Source organism: Tachypleus tridentatus, chromosome 13, assembly GCF_004210375.1.
Source record: "Tachypleus tridentatus isolate NWPU-2018 chromosome 13, ASM421037v1, whole genome shotgun sequence".
Lineage (NCBI taxonomy): Eukaryota > Metazoa > Arthropoda > Merostomata > Xiphosura > Limulidae > Tachypleus > Tachypleus tridentatus.
This window is the reverse complement of record NC_134837.1, coordinates 165,696,520-165,721,416: the sequence shown is the minus strand read 5'-3', so window position 1 is coordinate 165,721,416 and position 24,897 is coordinate 165,696,520. Positions and strand designations below refer to the sequence as shown.

Here is a 24,897-nt window from a genome sequence, read left to right as displayed (position 1 = left end):
AAATGTTCTGCACTATCTGTTGTTGGCGTACAAGTTATACAAGTGATAGTAAAAACTAGCACTTGGTTTAAAGAGCCAGACAAAGCTTTTGTTGCGGTGGTTCTTATGTCTAGCTATATTTTAATCAATACTTTAAAATACGGAATGGCTGTGCCTGAATCATATATGTCTTTGAGTTGGCCATTTAAGTCAGGAATTCAGGCTATGCTATACATTTGTAGGTATCTCTCACAGCCATTGCTCAGTTGATACGTCTAAGTGATTCATAGAATTTAAAATGTTTCTAGTTGCTACAATCCAGGATTAGACCTCTAACACCACATCTGGGTGTTCAAATAATCATCGGAACTAATGGAAGTTGGCCAATCGTAGCAGACTACTGCATAAATAGCTATAAGACTTTCAAAGTGCCATTACAGGAATGTTGCCAGACATCTGGACAAAGCAGAACGTGATCTTGAACACAAGAACTGTTAGCTCTGCGACTAAACCAACTGTTCACAAATACAACTGAGCAACATAGAGAATACAAACCCTTTAAAACAAGTTGCACAAGGTCAGTCTGCGTGCGTAACAATGTGAATTCCACTCATACCGAAATAGAAATATAATTCGCAGGCGAACATATCCACTGAACTAACAAAATATGGAGCAGCATTCACATATATTACAAAGTAGTTGCGTTTTATCATGCTTCCTGATAACAATGTTTCAAAGATAATGAGTCAGACTTAACCCCACGTTTTTACAGCAAAGTGATATGTGTGTGTGTGTGTTCTGGTTGTTAAGGTATCGTGTGAGTGGAAATACACGTTGAAAAACCTACTCTCCTCTACGTCCATTGAAATAAGCCCGCGATGTAATGTAAACATCTTACGAACTTTCGTGCAATCGACCCTAACTTATCATAGTGGATAACTTATGATAACTTATCATAAGCTATTAATACCACACGTTATAATGTAAACATCTTAAAACTTTGGCAATCGACCCTAACTTATCATAGTGGACGGTAACACTTTCTTCATTCTAAACTGGTCAATACATTCCTTGAAAAAGAAGAGTTAGTTTAAAGGTATGGCCTATACCCTCAGTGGACTTCAATCCTCTCGCGTCTGTTCTTGTCCAGTGTCTTCAGGATAAAAGATACCAAAGACAGTTCTTTTAGAGGATTGACTAAGCTTTCCTCAACCCCGTACCAATATTCTGATTTTACATACGCAGCAACGGCTTATATTTTCCTTGCTGTTTGTTGTGATCATACAACATACTGAAGCAAAGTGACATGAACTCCACTAAATGTTCTGTTCATTCACCGGTATAGGCAGCCCGGTATGACCAGATGATATGGGCGCTCGATTCCTAATCTGAGGGTCGCAGGTTCGAATCCTCGTCTCACCAAACATGCCTACCTTTTCAGCCAACGAATTTTACCAACGAATAGTAGCCCAAGAGTTGACCATCGGTGATAATAACTAGCTGCCTTCCTTTAGTCTTACTTTGCTAAATTAAGGACGGCAAGCACAGATAACCTTTATGCAACTTTACGCAAAGTTATAAAACCAGCAATACCAGTACAGACTATATGAGCAATCGATTGCAATTCAAAATACACTTCACATCATTAGATGTAAAACATAAATACAAATTAATTAAAAGAAATGACTGGTACTTCTTTTATAAAAATGATTTGATATTTTAATAATTAAAACTTTGTAAATTACAGTTATCATTTAATTATTCTGTAGTAAATTGAACAGAAAGAGACAAACTGAAGATTTTGTTGTATAATGGCATTCTACATTTCTGGTTAAGTTTGTTGATGCAAACAGAAATAAATCGACTTGAAATTATGTACTGTATAAATCTGTTCTTCAGTTATAGTGTCTGTGGTACTCTGTAAGAAATAGACTAAAAATAAACCGATTTATACATCTGTATATGGTAATAGTAATGTGTCTATATTACACTGTAAGTAACATACTGAAAATAAAGCTTTTTTAAATCTGTACTTTGTTGTAATAAAGTTTCTATATATATGTAACACACTGTAAGTAACATACTGAAAATAAACGTTCTTTAAATCTGTACTTTGTTGTAATAAAGTTTCTATATATATGTAACACACTGCAAGTAACATACTGAAAATAAACGTTCTATACTTCTGTAGTTGATTGCAGTAAAGTGTATATACATACAGCATAATGCAAGTAACATACTGAGAATAAGCGTTCTATACTACAAGCGTTCTATGTCACACTACAAGAAACAGTCTGAAAACTTAGTACTCTGTACATCTGTACTCCGTCTATATACTAGCACGAGTTTCGATTTATTTTATATCGCCATCAAGAATCAAACATATGTCTCATTGACATGTTTGTATACATGTCAGTACGTATGTATCACTCTTTACTGTTTATTCACGGATTTATTATTTTCTTCGGTAAAATCATGGGTTTCGATACGGGAAAGAAAAGTTAACAAATTAATCACTCTGTACCATTCAACCAGCAATGTGTAAGTTTGCTTGTTAGGACTAAGTGACGAAACTCAAAACGCATTCAGCAATTTTTTTTTTCGCAAGTGGATCCATGTGGGACAGAAAACGTTTCATCGTATATACATATATAGATGCGTATGTCCAATCAATAATTTATCGTTGTGTGATAAATACATTAATCTAAGGAATTGTGAAAAATAAATGAAGTAACACATGTAGGACTTTCGTAAAGTTGGATGATGAATTTTTTTTTTAATGAGGCATTGCTTGAAGACTTGCACAGAGAGCAATACAAGATTTCACTTAGATTGGTAGATTACGTGTAGATTTTATATCAGTATAACATTCGCTAAACCGCAATATGCTGTAGAAAGTGCTGGTAACCAAAGAACAAAAAAGCAAAGTTCTTGTGAATGCTACTCAATAAGACGGGGAATTCTGAGCACGTGGTTGGTCATAAGTAATTAAGTGAGTGAACTCACTTCTGTTTTGTTAAATACAAATGTAGTTTCTAAGTAATGTTTCCCGGACATACATATATCTTACATGTTAATAGTTTATGGCTAACTCATTTTATCCGCAAGAACTACGGCGCCTACTATTTCCAAGATTCGAGGATTTTGAAAGCAAGCAATGTCATAAAGAAGTTTCTGAAATCACCAGAAAATCACGCACCAGTTGTAAACTAACACCTTGTTCTTCATACAATAATTCTATCCAGATGTTGAGCAGAAAATGTTTCTGCTCAGTTACTCATGTTTTAAAATATATACAGAGGAAGCACATACAAGAGTAATGTTACTTTAATATAAAATTGAATGTATAACTAGTTTTAAAGATAATTGATTTTTGGTGGGTCAGCGGAAAGCTTACGTACTTACACGCTAAATCCGTTATTCGAGTCCTCAAGGTGGACACACTGAACACAGCAGATTGGGTACCTTTACACCAAGAAGCAAAAGCAACACAAATAATTCTATACGCTTCAATTTCAGAAGCAAAAACTTTTAGTTCAAGGAATGTGAAAAAATATATATATATAGTGCGACGAGACCTTTTACTCAATATCAGAGATTGTCGGACGGGCTAGAATACGAAATATATAGTATTGGTCCAGACACTATGTGCATAATAAAATTTCATAAATAACTGTACAATTGTGAATTTTATTAAATAAGTAAATTGTAATTGATATTCATTTCATTTCAGTCATTTCCAAACAGGAATCTTTTTTTTTAATTATAAAATAAATTAAACTTACTATCACCAGAAGAACTGGTAAACCAAAAGGTTTTTTGTCCTCCGGAGCCGGTACAACGACCATAGCTTTCACAGATTGAAAACTACATAAGTAATTCCAAGAACTTATAACTTAAAAGAAAGAAGAATATGTATTAATATAGCAACCATACTGCATCTGCCATATGAAATGCTTTGTTAGTCCTACAAAAAATTACATAATTGCAACATTCGTGTTTGCAGCAGACGATATGCACAAACGTGATTAAACCATTCCACGAAGAAATGAAACATAAATTATATCACAAATTCACATGAAACACGTTATGCAATTTAAATAGTCCTCTTTCTCACAAAAGCCATTGAAACATTTTGGAATAAAATGTTATAAATTACTATTAGATATTAAAGAAGCAATATTTAGACTTTATAATTCAATTGCCCTTTTGTTAACAAAGTGAACAAAAATACTGAAATTTTGGGACGTTTTAGAATTATCATTTATTTCTTAATATAGTTAGTAAATACATTTTGCTTACGATACATTTCTCTAATTTCAGATTATGAAACATGAATATTCTCGTAATCATAATGGCCAAAGTTGTTTACCGAACAAGGCAACTTGTTTAAGAGTCAATTTAGAAAAAAAGAACAAATATTCCCTTAGCCACCCAACTACTGAGGATTAATACAGTCTTTTCAAATGTGGTATATACTTCTGATAAAACATTTTGGAGAACTGTTTCACGTTTTTTAGTCAGTGAAATGCCAGGCTCTTGGGCGTTGAGTAAAGGGAAGATTAGGGCGTTCATGTACACACACAGGTCTAAGGAGGACACGGGCTTTTCAGATAAAACACTGCCAAATAACTGATAATATTAGGTAAACGAAGTTCCTTGCTCTCTGCTGTTGAAGTTTAGAGAATGCGTATTCAGAATAAATTGAATATTTACTCGTGTCAACAAAAACAACTATTCTAGAATTAAGAAAGTGGTGCTTACTCATGCAAATAAACAGAAAAAAAACCCTCTAGAACTAGACAATAATAGTCGTGCAAGTATACAGAAACAACTCCTCCAAAACAAGACAATAATACTTACTATTGTAACTAGAAACAACTCATCTAGAGCAAAACAGTGGTACTTAGTCATATAAGTAAGCAGAAACAGCTCCTCTAAAGAAGTCAGTGATACGTAGTCGTATAAGTAAACAGAAACAACTCCTATTAAGTAAGAGAGTAACACTTACTCGTGTAAATAAACAGAAACAACTCTTCCTGAGTGAGACACTAATACTGAGTCGTATACGTAAATAGAAGCAGCTTGTCAAGAATTAGACAGTAACAATTGTGTAAATAAACAGAAACAGCTCCTCTAGAAGTAGACGGTTCTGAAAATCATTGCAACTTTTTACCATTCAAGTTTCTTTCAAATATATTTTACAGAAAGTCGATATAACACGCAAATGGTAAGTTTAAAAATAAAAGTTAATGAAAGTTTTTATCAAAGAAGGTTGAATCTTTATGTTTACAAGGCAAGAAAAAGTGTAAGGTGTACCTTTTCTGATAAAAACTTGTCTGTTTTTTTTTCATTCTTACAATGGCTTAAAGAAACTGAAACAGCTCTGCGTTGGTTATATTTATATCTTGTATTTAAATATGAATAATGTCTCGGATCACACGATTATTGAAAAGCGTATTACGCGTTATTTATTTTTCGCGGGCAATAAAGCGTTATTCAACACCAAGACAACTATAATGTACAATAACATGTATGTCAACGACAAACCGTTTCATTGTTGTTTATCACATATGGTTCAAAAACTTACTCGAGTGTTAGAATTTGTATGTGTATATTTGTAAACGAATGATCCCATCGACAAGAAAGAAAACGTACTACAGTTGTGACATTCACTGTTCCATGCCAAGCCACCAGACACAACTAACACACCAAAATGGCTAGTGTAGTTGTATGCTGTAAATTGTACAGAGCCTGTCATACTGTTGATTACCCTTCGCGACGGTCGGTCTTTCTGAAAAACGGTAGAGATGAAGGTCAGACCCAGAGCCCCTCCCTGTCCCTTCACTAACTTAAGTGAAAGCCTTGGAGGTTAGGTTTCTCTCGTGGAATGGATGGGGAATCCATTTTATGATCGCATAAATACTTGCACGGCAGTCCTGACTGTAGACTTTACAAAAAAAAAAAAAATTAAAATAGAAAATTACAGTCTATGTATTTACAGTCTATGTATTTACAGTAAGTGTATTTACAGTCTATGTATTTACAGTGTGTTTATCTACAGTCTATGTATTTACAGTGTGTTTATTTACAGTCTATGTATTTACAGTGTGTGTATTTACAGGCTATGTATTTACAGTGTGTTTATTTACAGTCTATGTATTTACAGTGCGTTTATCTACCGCTCTTTCCTCTTTTAATGTTATTCGTAAAGCCAATCATTAATCATACGTCATTTGTTATTAATCCGACAATTAATGTTGCGTTGTTTATTGTAAAGAACTTTTCTTTAGGAAAGTTCTCGTGTATTAATTAATAATAGATATTTTAAAATCAGTTCTATTAAAGTACGCAAGAATATTCACTTATACAAACGAAACAGTCTACCACATTGTAAACAGTAAATTAACATTTAGTAAAGAAAACACAGAAGAAATTTAAGCAATATGATAAACTTCAATCAGACACGTCGTTCAGTATATTTTCAAACGAATTTTTCCCAAATTGAACTTAATAAAAACAAACTAACGCTTCACAATAATTATTCCTGACCTAATGCTGATTAAATAGGCCTTCGTTAAAGACTGAAACTGAAAAATAATTGTAGAAAGAGTAACAAACGAAGCGGAAGTTTACCAGGTCTCTCTCTCTTTTGATATATATATATATGCGTGTGTGTGTGAAGGTCAGAAAGAAAACGTATCATGTTATAGGAATGTATTCATTGTCAGGATATATAAACAGCTAGATTTTTATGTTTTTTAACAAGTAAAGTTTCCAGTGCATACGTTATATAATTACTTGTGTACTAAATTTATGTATTTCTTGACTTATTTTAAAACATAAGGTGGTTAATGAACCGGAATTAATAAAGACAAATTAACTCATTAAAATGTATGGAAATTGGTTATTCTTCTTGTTTATACTATTTCCTGTTAAAAATCAATTAACTAGAAAACAACAAATAAACGAACAAACTCGTCTTCAACTGTGATATCTTCACGTATCGTACTCACCTCTACAGGCCTCCTTGAAGTCATAACAACAGTCCCCAACCTTCAGACATGCATGGTCACAGTAGCAGGGCTGATCAGTGAGATCTTCAATAATAGAATTAAGAGGGGCTTTCTGGACAACACAAGAGCTATCCCGGCCTGGACAGCAAAGATTAGCCTCGAGGCACGAACCACGTGCTCTTACATTTGGCACAATGATCAAAAGGACTATAAAGCCCCATCTATGTACCTGCTTTTCAGTGCTCATTGTGAGTCAGATTGTGTGGATGATGTGTGTAAAGTTCAAGTGCACCTAGACCGAGACCAAAAAAGCAAGTTATCTGTTCTCTGTGCAGCACGTGCGTTCAGCACTGCCCCTTCTAGCGTTTTCTGAAGTTGCTGTACCTCCCTGACCACCAACTACTCTCTAGCGTAGAAATAGATGATCGAATAGGTCATAGGCTGACGAGATGATGACGTAGCAAGTCACTGTTAGAACTGTGTAACTCCATTACGAAGGCGAATTGATGGGTAGCTACCAATTATAATGATTAAGCTAAAAGACTGGTAGTTTAGTCTATAGTAGTAGAATACGTGCAATGTAGCTGACAGGCTAATGCCAAAGCCAGCGAAGCTTACATCTGTGTAAAGAGAACTGTTGGTGTAAACAACCAATGATATAATCATATACATATAGTTAGATTTATAAACTGTGAAAATTTTAAGAGCACGTCAAAGACTCTTGCCTTTCTTGTATATATTTTTATACTGAGTAGAAGCTGCGTAGGGTAAATCAGTTATGGAAATAACGGACTTTGGGAAGATCACAGATAATCCAGCCTCACAACAATAAATATAAATACAGATTATACAGAGAACATAAATATTCAGTTTAGCGAAAATAAAAAAACAAAACACGTTCTTGAAAGTAAGATGATATTTATTATTGTTATAGTTAAACATAATATCGTGTCTCAAATGTTGCTTTAATGTAATTACATCTTTTTACATTAATTAGGTTTTTCAACGTGTTGTTATTTAGTGATAACATAACAGGAACAACGGTGAAATTCTTTAGTATGTGCTTATTTTGCTAAGAATTGTGCGGAACTTTAACGATTGAGTAAATTCCAACTTTGAATAATATACGATAAAGCTGTGAATAGCTGAAATAAGTTATTTAACCAGCCAGTTATGTCATTCACTTGAAGTATATTGGACAAGTTCCCAACAATAAAAGAAATTTGTTAATTAATGCATATTAATTATATACAAATATTGGTAAAGTGATTACATACCTACGTAATGATAGTTTCAACTACAATCAGTTTTTCACATATCTTACCAGAGAAATAATAATAAAAAAAATGAAACTTCTGAATTCAGAGAAAATTTTTGTGCCTTAAAGCAAAAACGTGTACTTAAAGCTCCTATTTTAAGAGCATCACGGATCAAACTAAACGTTTTACTTATCCCTAATTCTTGAAAGTGCAAACTGATATTTATTGGTTTGTGGTGTCAAAATGTTCATTTATTACTATTTCCAATTAGTTCTACTTACATTTACAGCTACTTGTTATCAGAATACACGTTGTTTTTCCTCTTTATACTTAACGCTGTTTAAAGCCAACACTTTAGAATAATATTATTTTCAAACAGGCAACGTAAACCGTGCTATTATCTTGTATGTATTTTTTAAAAACAAAATATTTCATGTTATAGTTCATTTTCTTTGACAGAAATATATCTTCAATTACGGACTTTAGTTGTATTTTGTAAAAATTGTTTAACTTTTAACAATCCACTTTCTGGCTTTCTGAAAGAGTGTTCCATTTTTCAGTTAAATTAAATTTGCAGCTGAAGTACTCCGCATACTTATTTGTTACGCCACCTATGAGAGCTAGATCAAATTAAACTAAATTGTAATCATCTCTTAAAAACTAACCACAGTTTTTCTTTGTTATTCGATGCGTTCTGTTTAGAAATTTAAATGTATACTTTGCTTGATATGTAAGTAAATCGTTGCTTTATACGTAATTAGCACATTTGAAATTACAAAAAGATAAGAACTCTGAACGAATTCAATGGCCGAGCTAGGGTTTTCAGCGCCCGGGGACAAAGTCAGTTTTCGCGCCTCCTCGTGACAAAATGTAAGTCATAATTTCTAATTATGTAACATCTATTTGGTACACCCTCACCCCCAATGCTGCGCCCGGGGATAGATGTACCACTTAGTGAAGACACTGAAGAGTATGTTGTAATACGTAAACCAAGCTACATACATCATATTTAGTATCAGGGTAGATATTCGTGAAATATTATGACTAATCACAGCGGATTAAATCAACAAACGTTAATCTCGTTTAGGAGCTACATATACCATCAGTTTTCATGAACACTGAATGATACGGTGTGAACCAGATTAAGCAAAAGGTTTATAATCATTGACAATTTTATCTAAGTCATTTACCCAGCAGAATTTTAAGGTAAGAATTAATAGCACAACATTATATATTATCATTCTAACACAAACTACCAACTGCTCTACACGTTTCATTTTGAAATATTGTTACAAATATTCTTATTGGTTATTGACTATTTTTTCCTACTAAATTAAATCATAAGATTTTATTTCCACAAAACAAGATTTAGTTCCTGATGGATACTTTATACCTGTAAAGCTATAACAGCTCTTCTTCATTTGTTTCTAAAATTGGATTTCACTCATCAAGTTTTATGTTTGTAAGCTATAAATATCAAATATGAACCGTGTGTAAAGGTAACGATCATATATTTTAATAATTTTAAAATACAAAGAATAGACGTATTAGTGGGTCCAAAGCCATCGTCTGTTTCGATAGATAAGAAAGAAAATCAAACCTTTTTTAAATATTATTTTCGTGTTAAGCTGTCCACTACATCAAGCAAGTGCTGACAGTGAAACTATTAAATAAGACAGTGTGTATTTAACCATTAGGAGATAAAAAAAATAAACTTTAAAAATAAAACTTTATTTTACATGTATCTTGTAAAATGTAGTAAAAACCATGGTTTTAGTATCATTGAAATGGTATAAAAATACAAATGGGAAGGGCATAATTGATATTGTTTTAAATTTTATTGTGTTCATTTACCTTTCATGGAGCACGATATAATATGGAAATGTTAGGAAGTCTCTAACATGTATTTGTAGCGGGCAATAACACTTAATTTTGCGCTAATTCTCCTGTGTGAAACGCAATTATTATTTTTTATTTCATTGAGTACAAAATTTAAAACTCCCGAATGATTTCTTCCGTCCAGTGATCCACTGTCGCATTTCTACGTGGTTGGAATGACGTTTTAAGCCCAGATTAGCTTAAGTAGACTTTAACTGGTTTGATTGTTTATTTTAAAAACTTCTCGCAAAGATAAATAGGTTTTTTATTTGTTTTTTTGGCATAGCAATTCCTATTTTTGAACTTGCAGATGGAAGGAAGAAGTAGCCATCAATATCAACTACCAACACTTATTGGCTACTTCTTCCTTCCCTCTGTATTGGTAGTTGATGTTGTTGGCTACTTCTTCCTTCTTATTTTTGAGCTTGCTGAAGCAAGACGTAGTTGTTGCTATTTTCTTACCGAATAGTTGGCTTTGATTGTCATTCAAGTCATGCACTCACACTCCCAGTGTATAAAACGTGTTTTTTACAATAAAAATAAAACAACCAAACAAACTGTTTTTGTGAAGGTATTGAATTGTTTTGATTCAAAAGAAAACCAAAATCTCATAAAACTTCAGAAATTGCAATATTATGAGATTATAATCCAGATGGCCAGGGATAGCATGCAATGCTAAACTCTAGGATTTTATTCCCTGCAGTGATGTACAGATAACTAAATAAAGTAAAAATTAATAGATTGTAATATTATGATGTATAATTTTGACCACTAAATGGCACATTTTTCATATTCGAAAATATAACAGGCAAGGTAAATAGTCGTATTTCACATGCTAATACACTCTTCGTTGCAAGCAGTTCCGAGAGATACCTGTATTTTGCTGGTTTTTGGTACAGTTATCATATAATTTTTTACACAAGTCAGTTGAAGATTTGTTTTTGAAGAAGTATTCATATCAGAATAAATATAAAATCACATAACTATACTTATTGATATCCTTATTATGATACATATGGTACTTTTAATTTATCCGCATTTAAAAATTTCGCACTACAGAAACAACACAGTGTTGTAGAACGACAAAGATATGTCCAGGAACTTATGACTCATTATGACGTCATAGTACTGCTGCCTGTCACACGAGTTTTCCACGATCGAAACGTAACGTTTTTAATCAGTGATGTCGAGAAACCCACTTGTTGAGAAATTTATATGCAAAAACGGCTCGTTTGGGTTGAGAAAATATTTTACATAATAGAGCGAACAACGTTTCGACCTTCTTCGGTCATCGTCAGGTTCACAAAGAAAGAGGTAACTGACCGGAAGCTGACCACATGTTTGAAAGGGGTTGTGTAACTGTGTGTCGAAATGAAAAAATTAAAGAAGCCTTACTTATACAACAACTTAAACCCAAAATAAACCATTATAAAGGAACGCCTTTATACCTTTATTAATATAATAAAATAAATAAAATTATAGATTCAAACATCTAATACCGCCCTCTACATTTCGACACACAGTTACACAACCCCTTTCAAACATGTGGTTAGCTTCCGGTCAGTTACCTCTTTCTTTGTGAACCTGACGATGACCGAAGAAGGTCGAAACGTTGTTCGCTCTTCTATGTAAAATATTTTCTCAACCCAAACGAGCCGTTTTTGCATATAAATTTCGTAACGTTTTTGTTTTGAATTTGTTTTACGGCTTCACAGAATCAATTAATAGACACTTTTAATAGGAAAAAGGAAATATGACTTTCCACTAATGCGAATGAAATGTAATAACTCAATGTAGATCTTCAGAAAATTGCAAATGGGATATTTTAGCGTATAATATACATTAGTGCAGATACATGTCATTTAACTAGCTAAACTAGTACTATAACTAGTACTTATTGTATAGAAACTTTGCTTATCACTGGTGTATTCTGCTTTTCCCAGCGCGTGCAGCGGTCTAGCCACTTGGAGTATTCTGCACACTCATCCTTCATTTCCCATCGGACACAAGACTGGCCCAAGGACTGTAATAGCTGCTGGCTAAAACGCACAGCTTCTTCTGTCCCCTCTTGTCTCGTACATTCTCGAAAGACATTGACACAATCACATCCAGGCAAAGGCCATGGTAAATGATTGAAAAATTCATTACTATGGGTAAAACCTGCAAAACCAAACATCATAACAAATTATGAAACTTAAACAATCATGTTTGTAGCAGTTTTTATACTTGCTTTTTTGTCTTCTTACATATTACTGCATAAAAATATTAATATCGCATTTATGTATTTTATCAATAGATGGCACTCCAAAGTAAATTAACCGAAACGACCAAACAACAACAAAACTATTTTCGTACTTCCCCAATTTCATCTCGCTGCAACCGCACTCGTGTTATAATACTAGCAACTGTTTTGTTGAACAACTCATTTCTTTTCATCAAAACTACTGTAATTTACTAAAAACAAACAAAGGTCAGATTACCTGGAATGTAACACGTAAACCTATATTATCAGTACTGGCAGTAGTGTAATACAGTTCTGTAACTTTAGTTTCCGTAGGTTAAGTTACAAGAATACATAAGCTAGAAATTTAAACCTTTAAAGAATGAAGAGGCAATTACCATCTTTACTCTAAAAAGATTTACCTGGGACTGACGTATCACATTTCTGGAGATTCATACAGCACTGATCCAGTATATTCTTTTCTCCAAGGTTTTGAAAAGAAGGTTTACGGCCCTGTCGGGTACACCATCTAGTGCCTGAATAACACGTAAATAATAATATTTAAAAGTCAAACTAATCTAATTTTAATTGTATTATGTAGTTATGTCATGATATAAAAACACAGTTTGAAAGATAGGAATTCAATTTGATATATACTCAGTGGCCACTTTATTAAGTACACCTACTCTTTAACGCAAATAGCCAAACAGTGAATCATGAAGCTGTAACTCAATATATAAATCATGTAGACATGGTCAAGAGGTTCAGTTGTTGTTCGACCAAACATTAGAATGTGAAAGATACGCGATCTAAGCGACGTACAGACTTTGTTATTCCACCGTGTACGTCGCTTAGAGCTTAATAGAATGGTGCAAAAAACAACATCCAGTTAGCGGCAGTTATGTGGGCGAAAACACGTTGTTAAAGAAAGAGGTCAAAGGAGAATGTCCAGACTTGTTCAAACTGACATTAAGGCTACAAATATTCAAATAACCATTCTTTACAACAATGGTGCACAAGGGGCATCTTTGAACGAACCTTGAAGAGGATGGGCCACAGCAACAGAAGACCACGCCGGGTTCCACTTCTGTAACCTAAGAGCAGGAATATGAGCCTACAATGTGGTGGTATAATAGTGTGGGGAGTGTTTTCTCGGAACACATTAAGTCGCTTAATATCAATTGAGTATCATTTGAATACCACAGCGTACCTAAGTGTTGCTGCTGACAATGTACATCGCTTTATTGCCACATTCTACCCGTTTTTAAGTGGTTACTTCCAGCAGGATAATGCGCCATGCCACAAAGCATGCATCATTTCAAGCTGGTTTCACGAATATGGCAGTGACTTCAGTGTACTCCAATGGCCTGCACAATCCACAGATCTCAATCCAATAGACTAGCTTTGGAATGAGGTGAAACGGGAGGTTCGCAGCATGAATGTGTAGCCGAGAAATCTGAAGGAACAGCGTGATGTTATTGAATCAATATGGATCAAACCCAATAAGAAATGTTTCCAGCACCTTGTTGAATCCATGTCACGAAGAATTCAGGCTGTTCTGCAGGCAAATGTGGGTAAGTTCCTGGCACCAGAGATAAGTGTACTTAATAAAGTGGCTCACTGACCAAAAACTTTTCAGGTTCGTTGAAGATTCCTACTAATTAATTAAAGTACAGTAAATATAAAAATTTCGGATTTTTGTTTGGTTTCCTTACAAGGAAAAAGTTTTCGCGAACTTATTTTCCTTACCATCAACAGCTTTGTCCAAAGAAATCCTCTCACGAATCTTTTTATCTTCAACTGTTAGTTCAGCAGGCCGTTTTAACAGCTAAAAAAGAAAGATACATCTACCTAAATAAGTATATAATAGCTGTTTTCTCGTTATTTATTTATTAAACTGTAGTTGAAAAGTATTTTAATATTTATTTTTGTATTAAAAGCCATTCTGCATGATCTCATTTTCGTGGGAAAGTTCCCGGTGACTCAAAGGTAAGCTTGAGGTCATAAAACGTTAAAAGTTGGGATTCGATTCCTGCAAAGGATACAACACATATAGCTGATTGCGTAGCTGTGTCTAACAATAACCAAAGAATCTAAGAGTAAATAAATTTAACGAATAAACCTTCTATTAAACTAACTCATTTGTAAATCTTTACGAAGACGGCAATGTATATATTTACCGTATCTCGTCTAAACTTCTGACATATCCGACCTAATTTTCTAACGTCAAATTCGACCATCTTAAATTCTGTCTTTTCGTTACGTTCAGCATTGACGGCCTATAATACAAAGGCTGTAATCATTAGGAACTTCAACTTTATACTTTGTATTTATGTTATGAATGAAATGCAAAACTAAATATATCAGATATACAATAGATTTCCCAATTTAAAAGCTATTGTATATTCTTGATGTTGAGACTGAACAATGTTGCTTATTAGAAATTCTAACAGTAAATGATACATTAATTTCAAATTTCAAAGGTAAAGAAGTAATAATATCTTATTTCCGAAAAAAATATTTATATATATATATTGTGTAACAACATAGTTTGGTAACTTTCAAATTATTTTCTATGTTGTTATATTTCAATTCTTTTGCTCATTTTACTACTAATAATTTCTCGATGTTTTCCTTTTATTTAACATTACTTAACTTGATTTCTCTTATTTTAAACATTGATTTATTCGTACTAGAAATAAAAATGTAATTAATTAGAAATTTCTTGCTCTTTTTAAATATTTAGCTGGGACATTTGCTATTTTTTAAAAACGCTTTTAAACTCCTGTGATAATTACAATAATATTGTCGAAATTGTAGTGTTACTTTTATATCGCACCTCTTTGAAAAGTTCTTTGGCAGCTGTGGAGTTATCTCGCAAAACATTACAATCTATTAGCTCTCCCTTTTGGTCGACAAAAGCAGTAACAATAACTTTACCGTCAGACATTGTTTGGACAGTAGTGCCATCTGTTGCTTTACTTGTTCTAACAAAACTTTCTTCAAGAACTCCTGTTGTTAGGCTACAAGCGCATGAGACTGTGTAGAGAAAGATATCAATTAAAACGACTAACATAAAAATAATATTGTTTAATAGTAAAATCTTAGCAGTGTTGAAAGTTTGAGCCATGCACTAAATATAATCACGGCTCAAAGTCACCTTATGAAAAATGTTAGATAAAAATAAACCTACGTACGTATCTTTCGCATCGCTTCGAGTATTATTAGTTTCAAGCAAATATATTAAATAACATAGAGAACAAACACATGAGATCAAACAGTTTCTGTTAAAGAATAACACCAAACTAGATGTTTTGTTTTGTTTTTTAGAATGCCGAATTAACTCTATTGAAAAAGCCGAAGCTTTCTACACGGAATTTCTGGAGAGAGATTACATCTATTGTAGTTCAAGCTTAAACACTTGTTTCTTGGAAGCTCTGGAAGAAATGTTCAGAGTACTACCATGTCTTAACTTATTACAGATAACATCTGAGCAAGACATCGGAACTCATTCATCAATTTCACATGAAGAACTGTTATTGTTTATTAAAAAGAGCCTCCACACTTACCGCTGAGCCATTGGGGTGCTACAGTTATTTGTAAAGATGATTGTTAGACTCATCATTCCTCTCAAAGGCTTTTATGATGGCCGATGCTGCTAACAGCACTCTAAAAATTAGAAAGGGTAATACCTGAATCACAAAGCCCCTGATGTAGCTGTTTAACCAATGTGTATCTAAGGCGCTGATCACTAAATAATTATTCGTTGAAACCTTCATGCCTTTGTGTAAAAGTTAGGCGGTCTTTTGGTTGATGTGTTCACTTTAAATATTATACTCTTCAAAAAAAGAAACGCAAAAGGGATATTTTTGTTATTTTAAAGAGAAATATATGTAATAACGTTACAAGCTCGGAGTATGTGATGTTACACGTGTTAAGACACTGATTGTCAGACCAAAATAACAATAAAAGTTGTGCACTTTGAAAACGGAAGAAAACATCTGATTTTTCGCCAAAACGCATTCGTGTCTAATAAATTTGTTTGCGAGATCTGCATGTTCTGCAAGTGCAACATGTGCAAAATCCCTATAAAAGTGACGGGTTCTCGGTTTCCATAGCTCAGTGTTAAGCCACGCAATACAGTTACGCCAAGACTGACTGAAGCACAACGCAACAACGCCATTGGTCGCTTGGAAGCAGGCGAATCTCGATCAGATGTTGCCAGAGCTGTGCATTTCCACCCAAGCACCATCACAAGGCTATGGAATCGTCACCAACAACATGGATCAACTTGTGACCGTCCACGATCTGGCAGATCTCGTGTGACCACGCCCGCATAAGATCGCTACATCCGGTTACGTCACCTGCGGGATAGGACCACCACTGCGACGTCTACTGCCTCAACCATACCAGGGCTGCGTAGGATTTCCGATCAGACTGTACGCAACCGTCGACGAGATTCTTAGGCCCCATGTGCAACCCATCATGGTGAACGTCAACGACGTTGTAAAAACATGACAACGCCCGTCCTCACGCAGCCCGCCTCACCACTGTCTTCTTGAGACACCACAACATCAACGTTCTTCCCTGGCCATCCAGATCACCAGATTTAAATCCCATCGAACATCTTTGGGACGAGTTGGACCGACGTCTGCGACGGCGACAACCTCAACCGCAGATTCTACCTCAGCTTGCAGCAGCTTTGCAGGCTGAGTGGACAGCCATTCCACAGGATGTGATTCGTCATCTCATCGCTTCCATGGGCAGGAGATGCCAAGCAGTTATTGATACTCACGGGGGGCATACTCGTTATTGACGTTGAGTGACGTTAAACTTCAACTAGTGAGCGTGGACTTCGCCTTTGTAGACTTTCGATGTTCAGCAGTGAATGTGCAAAGTTTCACACATGTCATACAGAACTACCCGGAATAAACTTGTTAACAATATGTCTCAAATTTTGCCTTTTGCGTTTCTTTTTTTGAAGAGTATATTTTTAAATTAAAGTGTTTGTTTTTTTATATTTTTCGCAAAACTACACGAGGGCTATCTGCGCTAGCCGTTCTTAATTTTGCAGTGTACGACTAGAGGGAAAGCAGCTAGTCATCACCATCCACCGCCAACTCTTGGGCTACTCTTTTACCAACGAATAGTGGGAATGACCGTCACATTATAATGCCCATACGACTGAAAGGGCGAGCATGTTTGGTGTGATGAAGATTTGAACCCGCGACCCTTGGATTACGAATCGAATGCCTTAACCGATCAGACAAAGGTAGCCCAGTTGTTGACGGTGAGTACTACTGACTGGCTGCCTTTCCTCTAGTGTATAAGTTCAGAGTTAGAGATGTATCTTTGTGCAAAATTATAAACAAACAAATTATTCTTAACCCTAAATTTATTAATGTCACGTTTTGAAATACATTTTTAAACTATATATAACTCAAAATTTTTATGAGTTCATGACTTTTCATGATACAGGTTTGTAGTAACATAAGAAACACAGGGAAAAAATACTACAACAAAACATCAACATTATTAGAGAGTCCATTTAATTTTGGACAGGTGGTTAAAGCACTCGACTCGTAATCCGAGGGTCGAAGGCTCGAATCCCCGTCACACCATACATCCTCGCCCTTTCAGCCGTTGAAGCATTATAATGTGACGGTCAATCCCACCAATCGTTAGTATAAAGAGAATCCCAGAGTTGGTGGGTGGTAATAACTAGCTGCCCCACCTCCAGTCTTATATTGCAAAATTAGGGACGGCTAACGCAGATAGCCCTCGTGTAGCTTTGCGTTAAATTCAAACTAAAATACCATTTAATTTCTGTTGTTGGTATGTCATGTCTTATATGTGTGTGTATATATATATATTACCTAGTAAATTGATTTTAGGATATTTTTCGGTTGTTTACTTTGTGTTTATTTTGAATGTTATTACAAGCAAAAATACTGTTACTGGATATGAAATGGTACTGGGACCCATCAACAGAGAGCGGTAGAGAAAGAAGTTGGTAATTTTGCTTTCAATATGAATGTAATTGTTAACCTACACTACAATCTTTTTATAGATAGTTATATAAGATAATACACGCTTTCATATTTAACGCCCTCCAGTGACACAGCGATATGTCTGTGGACTTAAAACGCTAGAATCTGAGTTTCGATAATCCATTGCATAGCGTTGTGTTTAGTTTGCCCCAGCTAGTACAGCGGTATGTCTCCCGATTTACAACGCTAAAATCAGGGGTTCGATTCCCCTCGATGGGCTGAGCAGATAGTCCGATGTGGCTTTGCTATAAGAAAAACACACAAACACACACGTGTTTAGTTTAGAAAAACAATGTTTAATGACCGTAATGTTGTGGCCTTTGAAAATGTTGTAATAAATCTTTCATTTATTTTATTTTTCAAAATTCAGGAACAAACTTTTCAGAAGAAACAGCGTCTTATTTAAAGCAAAAAGTTTCGTATTATAGACTGTTTGTTCTGTGTTCACTGTAGGAATATAACCCCAAATGTAGAGTTATACGCCTTAAGCTTTCTCCCGAGCCAAAGATGGCATCTTCATTATATATACTAGAGCAAACAAGTACTGTTTCCAGACCATTAAAGCAATTAGTTCCATAATGTGTGAGAAATAATCCATCTTCCAGTTTTCTAAAATTGACAAGTTTTACACGATTTATTAATGTCTGTAGGGGCCAACAGACAGAAGTTAGATAGTAAATAATAACCAACTTATAGAGATAAGATATTTAAATAAAATGCAACAAACAAAAGTAAGCTTACCTGAAAGAACTAGGAGTAATTTCCACATTTTGTAAGCACCTTCGAATCTTATGAAAAGAGGTAATGTTCAAAATAATTATGTGCCAGAATGATATGTATGACTGAATAAACAGTCAGCTAACATGAGAGCTTAACGATATTGCAGGTGGTCTACGCTCATCGCTGCTTCGTTTAATATTTCCGCTTGCGTGAGAGGATAGCATGTGGTCCATTCAGAAACTTGATAAAAAGCGTTAGATAACTTCGACTTTGGTATTACTTGCTCTCAGAATCATCAGATACCGGCTGAAAGTGTATTTAGACTTAACACGTGACATGTCTATTTATACAAAAGGACATAGTCGAGATTATTAATTTTTTTAAGATTATTGTTCTAAATAAAATATTTTTTCAGTTACCTAAACACCTTTATTTTCCACCAAAACACAAGATAGATGGTGTTAGACGAACGGTTTAGTAGCCTTAATTTACATCTATAAAACTTTTTGCAATAGCCAAAACTTTAGTAACACATCAATGGTATCATCCATAAATGGAGTCTCAACTATTATCATAAAGTGAACTGTTATTGCAGTAACATATCCTTAAATGAGGTCTAAACTATTCTCAGAAAGTGAACTGTTACTGTTATAACACTTCCATTTTAACATCCACAAATGAAAGGCAACCTTTTTCCAAAAAAGGAATTGTTACAACTGTTGGCCTTTGTTGTGATTACGAAACGTTGCAAACTAATGGCCTTAAAGTAATGTTTCTATCGAGCCAATAAATACTTTATCTAACAGTGATTCAAGAATTTGATTTTCAAAAATGTATTTTGTTTTGATTTCCATAACTTTCTTGATGTAATTACTTGTGTTAGAGATAAATACTGACTTATCGCCAATTTTATATAAATTATCATTAACACGAGCCGTTTCTGATATTATGATTCTTTCACTTCTGAAGCGATTTTTGTGAGGTTACTTATGATACGAGAAAATTAAATTGTAGTTTTGATGGTTTATCTGCAGAATATACAAAATCGTGTAAAACTGGAAAGTATTCTAGTTGTAAATACTTCAAAGGAAAATAAATCCAGTATTTTTAGTATGCTTATAAACAAGTTCATGAGCAAATAAAACAGCATACAGGTTGGTTCAGGTTGTTACTACCTCAGTCATCAATGGGAAAATGATAAGAAGAATTGTCAGCTATAAATAAACACTAGTAACAACTGACGTGTATCTCAATAAACTTATATAAAATTTTAAAGATAACTTGAACAGGTAACGGAGATAAATTTACAACATTCTGGTAAAATTGTGACGTTATCAGAACCACAAAAGTGGGTCACTCGTCATCAAAAATGAACGTTTATGCTTTATAGTGTAATGGTCTTAGTGTTACATTTTACCTTTCATAATTAGTATGTTCAAGCATATTCAGATAAGTTTTCTAAATTTTCATGCATGTGTACTCCATGTATATTTACTCTTGCTGGTTAATGGTATCTGTATGTACCAAGGTAATAAACTTCCAATAGAACTCTTGCTTTGATATAGGTCACATGGTAAAACGATTATTTTAAATAAATTATTCCTTAGCCCTGTACTATGATTGGCCCTTGGAGTGAGGTTACGTCTATTTCAAAAGGATGAAACGCATGTATTTTCAGATAGAATAAGTTGGGGGCTCTCTCCTTCTATATCTCTATTTAGACTGATTTGTGACGTAGATAATCTAAGGACTAAATACTGCACTGGGACTCCGCTTGACAGAGTGGTATTTCATTATCTTTTATCGTATTCTTACCCTATGCAGACGTGTTTTAAAAACCTGTACTTGAGAGAACCAAAATAAAAGCTTGCCGGTAATGTAGGAGTTACATTCATTGTACGAATAAATATTTTTTCTGTTATTTTTTATTTAATAACAATAAGCTTATAACCGACACGAGTTCAACGTCTAGAAATATATTCATCGCTCACACTTTTACGGATTATTACGGACTATTTTTGTGGACTAATCTACAAATAAAACTGTATAGAATGTGAATAAAGAATTCAAATATATCAGTTTCCAGATAGGCTGAAGTCTCTTTAGGAAACAGAGCAAAAGGGAAAATAACAAAGATAACTTGGTACAGAAATCTCAATTAGTTACCGATAGTCACAACACAACTTTTTTTATCCAGCCAATCACTTAATAATAAATAAATATGTATATATACACATACCTCTATAAGAATATCATTGTCAATCTATATTTGTAAAGCTACTGAAGAGAAATACAACTATTATTTTTATTTTAATTTGTAAAACAAACACATATTTTAAAAAATAGTTACCAGCAGAAAGCTCGAAAGTATATATTTCATAAATAACACTTTTCAGAACTGCTTTAAATCCCAAATCAAAACTTGTTTCATAAATAACACTCTTCAGAACTGCTTTAAATCCCAAATCAAAACTTGTTTCATAAATAACACTCTTCAGAACTGCTTTAAATCCCAAATCAAAACTTGTTTCATAAATAACACTCTTCAGAACTGCTTTAAATCTCAAATCAAAACTTATTGATTAAATTCTTTCATAACTCATTAAGAATTTTAATCTTTTTTAAGTTGTTAGATTATGTTTTGTTTGTTTTGTCAAACAGTATGTGTATGTGTGTGTTGTAACTTTTATTTTTCCTTTTACAACTTAGACTAGAGAACTCTACTATGTATGCGTATGTTTTACCTCCATGGAAGCACTGGCTAAAGTATTTTTAGCCGCGGTATATTGGCTCATAGAATGGCTCCGAGTTTTTTTTTTTTTTAAGTACAAAGTTTTAGCTCATAGCTGCGAAAGGCCCGGCATGATCAAGTGGTTAGGGCATTCGACTCGCAGGCTAAGGGTGGTGGGTTCGAATCCCCGTCACACCAAACATGTTCGTCCTTTCAGTCGTGAGGGCGTTATTATGACACGGTCAATTCTACTATTCGTTGGTAAAAGAGTAGCCCAAGAGTTAGCGATGGGTGGTGATGACCAGCTGCCTTCCCTCTAATCTTACACTGCTAAATCATGGACGGGTAGCGCAGATAGCTCTCGTGTAGCTTAGCGATAAATTTAAAAAATTAAACCAAATCATAGCTGTGTAATCTCTTGACCGATCTGAGATATAGTTACAGGCTAGATTCAGGAGATCAAGCCCTTTTCGGTGATGTATTTTACCCACGCCCATGTATTAAATTAATTTACTATAATCTTGCCAAAAAGAATTTCAATTTGAGAGTAGGCTTGTAAAAATCCTGATGAATAGTAAAATCGAATCGGATATACGTGCGCTCAATGCTTGGTATTACTGGCGCAAAAATATAATGAATAAAAAAAAAGGGGAATCTTATAGATTGATTTTCTCCTATCCTGCTTAAACTAATTTCAAATTACACGGTTATAGAGAATTCCCTCTTGTTAGGCCCGGCATGGCCAGGTGAGTTAAGGCGTGGGACTCGTAATCTGAGGGTCGCGGGTTCGCATCCCGGTCGCGCCAAACATGCTCCCCCTTTTAGCCGTGAGGGCGTTATAATCCCACTATTCGTTGGTAAAAGAGTAGCCCAAGAGTTGGCGGTGGGTGGTGATGACTAGCTGCTTCCCCTCTAATTTTACACTTCTAAATTAGAGACTTCTAACGCAGATAGCCCTCGAGTAACTTTCCGCGAGATTCAAAAACCAAAAACCAAACCCTCTTGTTATTGTTTATCGAGTTTATACAAATGGTATTTATGCTCTAGTTTTATCTCATTTTATATATATATATATTATATCATGTACAGAATAGTTAAGACGACATCTTTCACACTTTTTTATAGATATCTGTTTCTTATTACGTGTTCGGTAGTAAAAATATTATTTATATTATTCACAAAGTGTAGTTAGAAAATCCATCGTAAGAGGGAGGAAGCTCCTTAAATTGATCCTAAGTCGTGATAACGACCATTAAATATTATTATCGAGCTTGTGAGTTCCATTCAGAGACTACGTTTAGAAGCGAAACAAATAAAGGCTAAGAATATAAAGTGATAGCTGTGAGGTAATGTTTATCCATAGGTTCTCAAACATTTTGAGTAATTTCTTTATTTTAATGTTAAATACTTCATTTCATATACTTGGAGTTTCTTTTACAAAGATTAGAATCTTAAAATCTATATTAGCGGCTTAAACGATAGTTTATTTTGGAGGAAAAGCAAAAAATAAAGTTTTAAAACTTTTTTCTTCAAAGAACTTGTGTAAATTGTAAACTCAAATACTGAACAGATAGATGGTTGTTATGTTGTATTGTCCTGGATCTTGTAATAATCATAAGTACTTTACAACTAATAATGAGCACATAATAGCAGTATTCAAGCACAACTTAATTAAATTAAATACAAATATTTTAAATTGGTTTACGAATGACGTAAAATAAGATGAAATTATGTCAACTAGAAACTATAGCAGGAGCTGAGGAATATTTCACAGTTCTTTTATACAACAATCAGTTCAACAAACGTTCATGACGACATTCATACTCAACAAAACTACAATACAGATAATACTCAACAAACTACAATATAGATCATACTCAACAAAACTACAATACAGGTCATACTCAACAAACTACCATGCAGATTATATTCAACTACTACATTTGTCATACTTGACAAAACTACTTTACAAATCATACTTTTAAACATTACTTCATAAATCATACTCAAAACTGCTATGTATATTATACTAAACAGAAATGCTTTATAGTTCATACCTAAAAAAATTATTATATAGATTACATTCAACAAAACTACTATGTAGATCAATGGTTCATACACAGTGTGCCGCGAAATGTTGTGAATGTATGACCGTGTGACGTAATCAAGTTTATTCAGGTCAAGTGTTCTTATCACTGACTTGACAGCATTTTGCTTTATTCAAAATAGCTCCAAATTTGTGTATTTCGTGTTTTATATCAGAAAACTGTTCTCTTTTCGGGTGTAGGATCAGACGAGTGTGTTGTGAGCACAAAAAGTTTAGAGCTCACCGATATAGATCATAAAAAAATTGCTATATAGATTATATTGAACAAAATTACCAAGTAGATTACGCTCAACAAAGCTATTATATAAATCATAATAAATAAAATCCTACTATGTATACCATACTTAACAAAACTGCTATGCAGATCATGTTCGACAAAACGATATAGATTATATCCAGTAAAACTACTATATTGATCATGCACGACAGCCTTAATCAAATTCTTTAATAATGCTATTATTTTGCCAAGTTGGACAAAAATATCAATAATTTGAGGTAAAATCTAGATAGCTGCAGAGCGTTTGGTTTTGATCAAAGTCTGGAGCAATTCATTAAACATTTGAATTTGTACAGGATCAGTTGACACTTCATCCCTGCATGTAATGTAATTAATAACTATTTCGTTATGTGCAAGAGATGCTCTCCTGGTTCCAAATTCAAATTTGTCATCTATATCCATTAGAACATCATTATCAGGTTCTCAACAGTAGAATAAAATGTGTGTCCAAATACCAGTATGTCATCATGTACATGAGACATCTCTCCCATTTCAACCAACGAAGTGTGGCAGGTGCATTATAAAGGTTAAATACTAATAAAAGAAATTTGTAACAGTGTTCTCGGATGCTTTGAGCACTTTTAGGTCTGCATGCCTTTTGGAATGGAGATACTGGCCAACACCACTTTTTTAATTACCCTAGGTATGTCATAAGCCTA

General features: G+C 34.1%; 1 protein-coding gene and 1 pseudogene across 2 annotated transcripts in view; both read right to left on the bottom strand.

Annotated features, from left to right (window-relative positions):
• The window catches only part of LOC143237727 (somatomedin-B and thrombospondin type-1 domain-containing protein-like), a 32,628-nt pseudogene extending 25,083 nt beyond the window's left edge, over nt 1-7,545 (bottom strand). The window contains exon 1 of the transcript XR_013020212.1: nt 6,996-7,545. The product of XR_013020212.1 is annotated as a somatomedin-B and thrombospondin type-1 domain-containing protein-like (transcript). The remainder of the gene's footprint in view (nt 1-6,995) is intronic.
• A 4,212-nt stretch (nt 7,546-11,757) lies between these two features.
• LOC143238799 (uncharacterized) lies at nt 11,758-19,313 on the bottom strand. The gene is made up of 6 exons (XM_076479339.1): nt 19,145-19,313; nt 15,193-15,392; nt 14,534-14,632; nt 14,103-14,181; nt 12,776-12,889; nt 11,758-12,292 (listed from the first exon to the last, which is right to left on the bottom strand). The coding sequence occupies exons 1-6, from the start codon at nt 19,170-19,172 to the stop codon at nt 12,027-12,029; spliced, it is 786 nt and encodes a 261-aa protein (XP_076335454.1). The 5' UTR covers nt 19,173-19,313; the 3' UTR covers nt 11,758-12,026.
• Between the last annotated feature and the right edge of the window lie 5,584 nt (nt 19,314-24,897).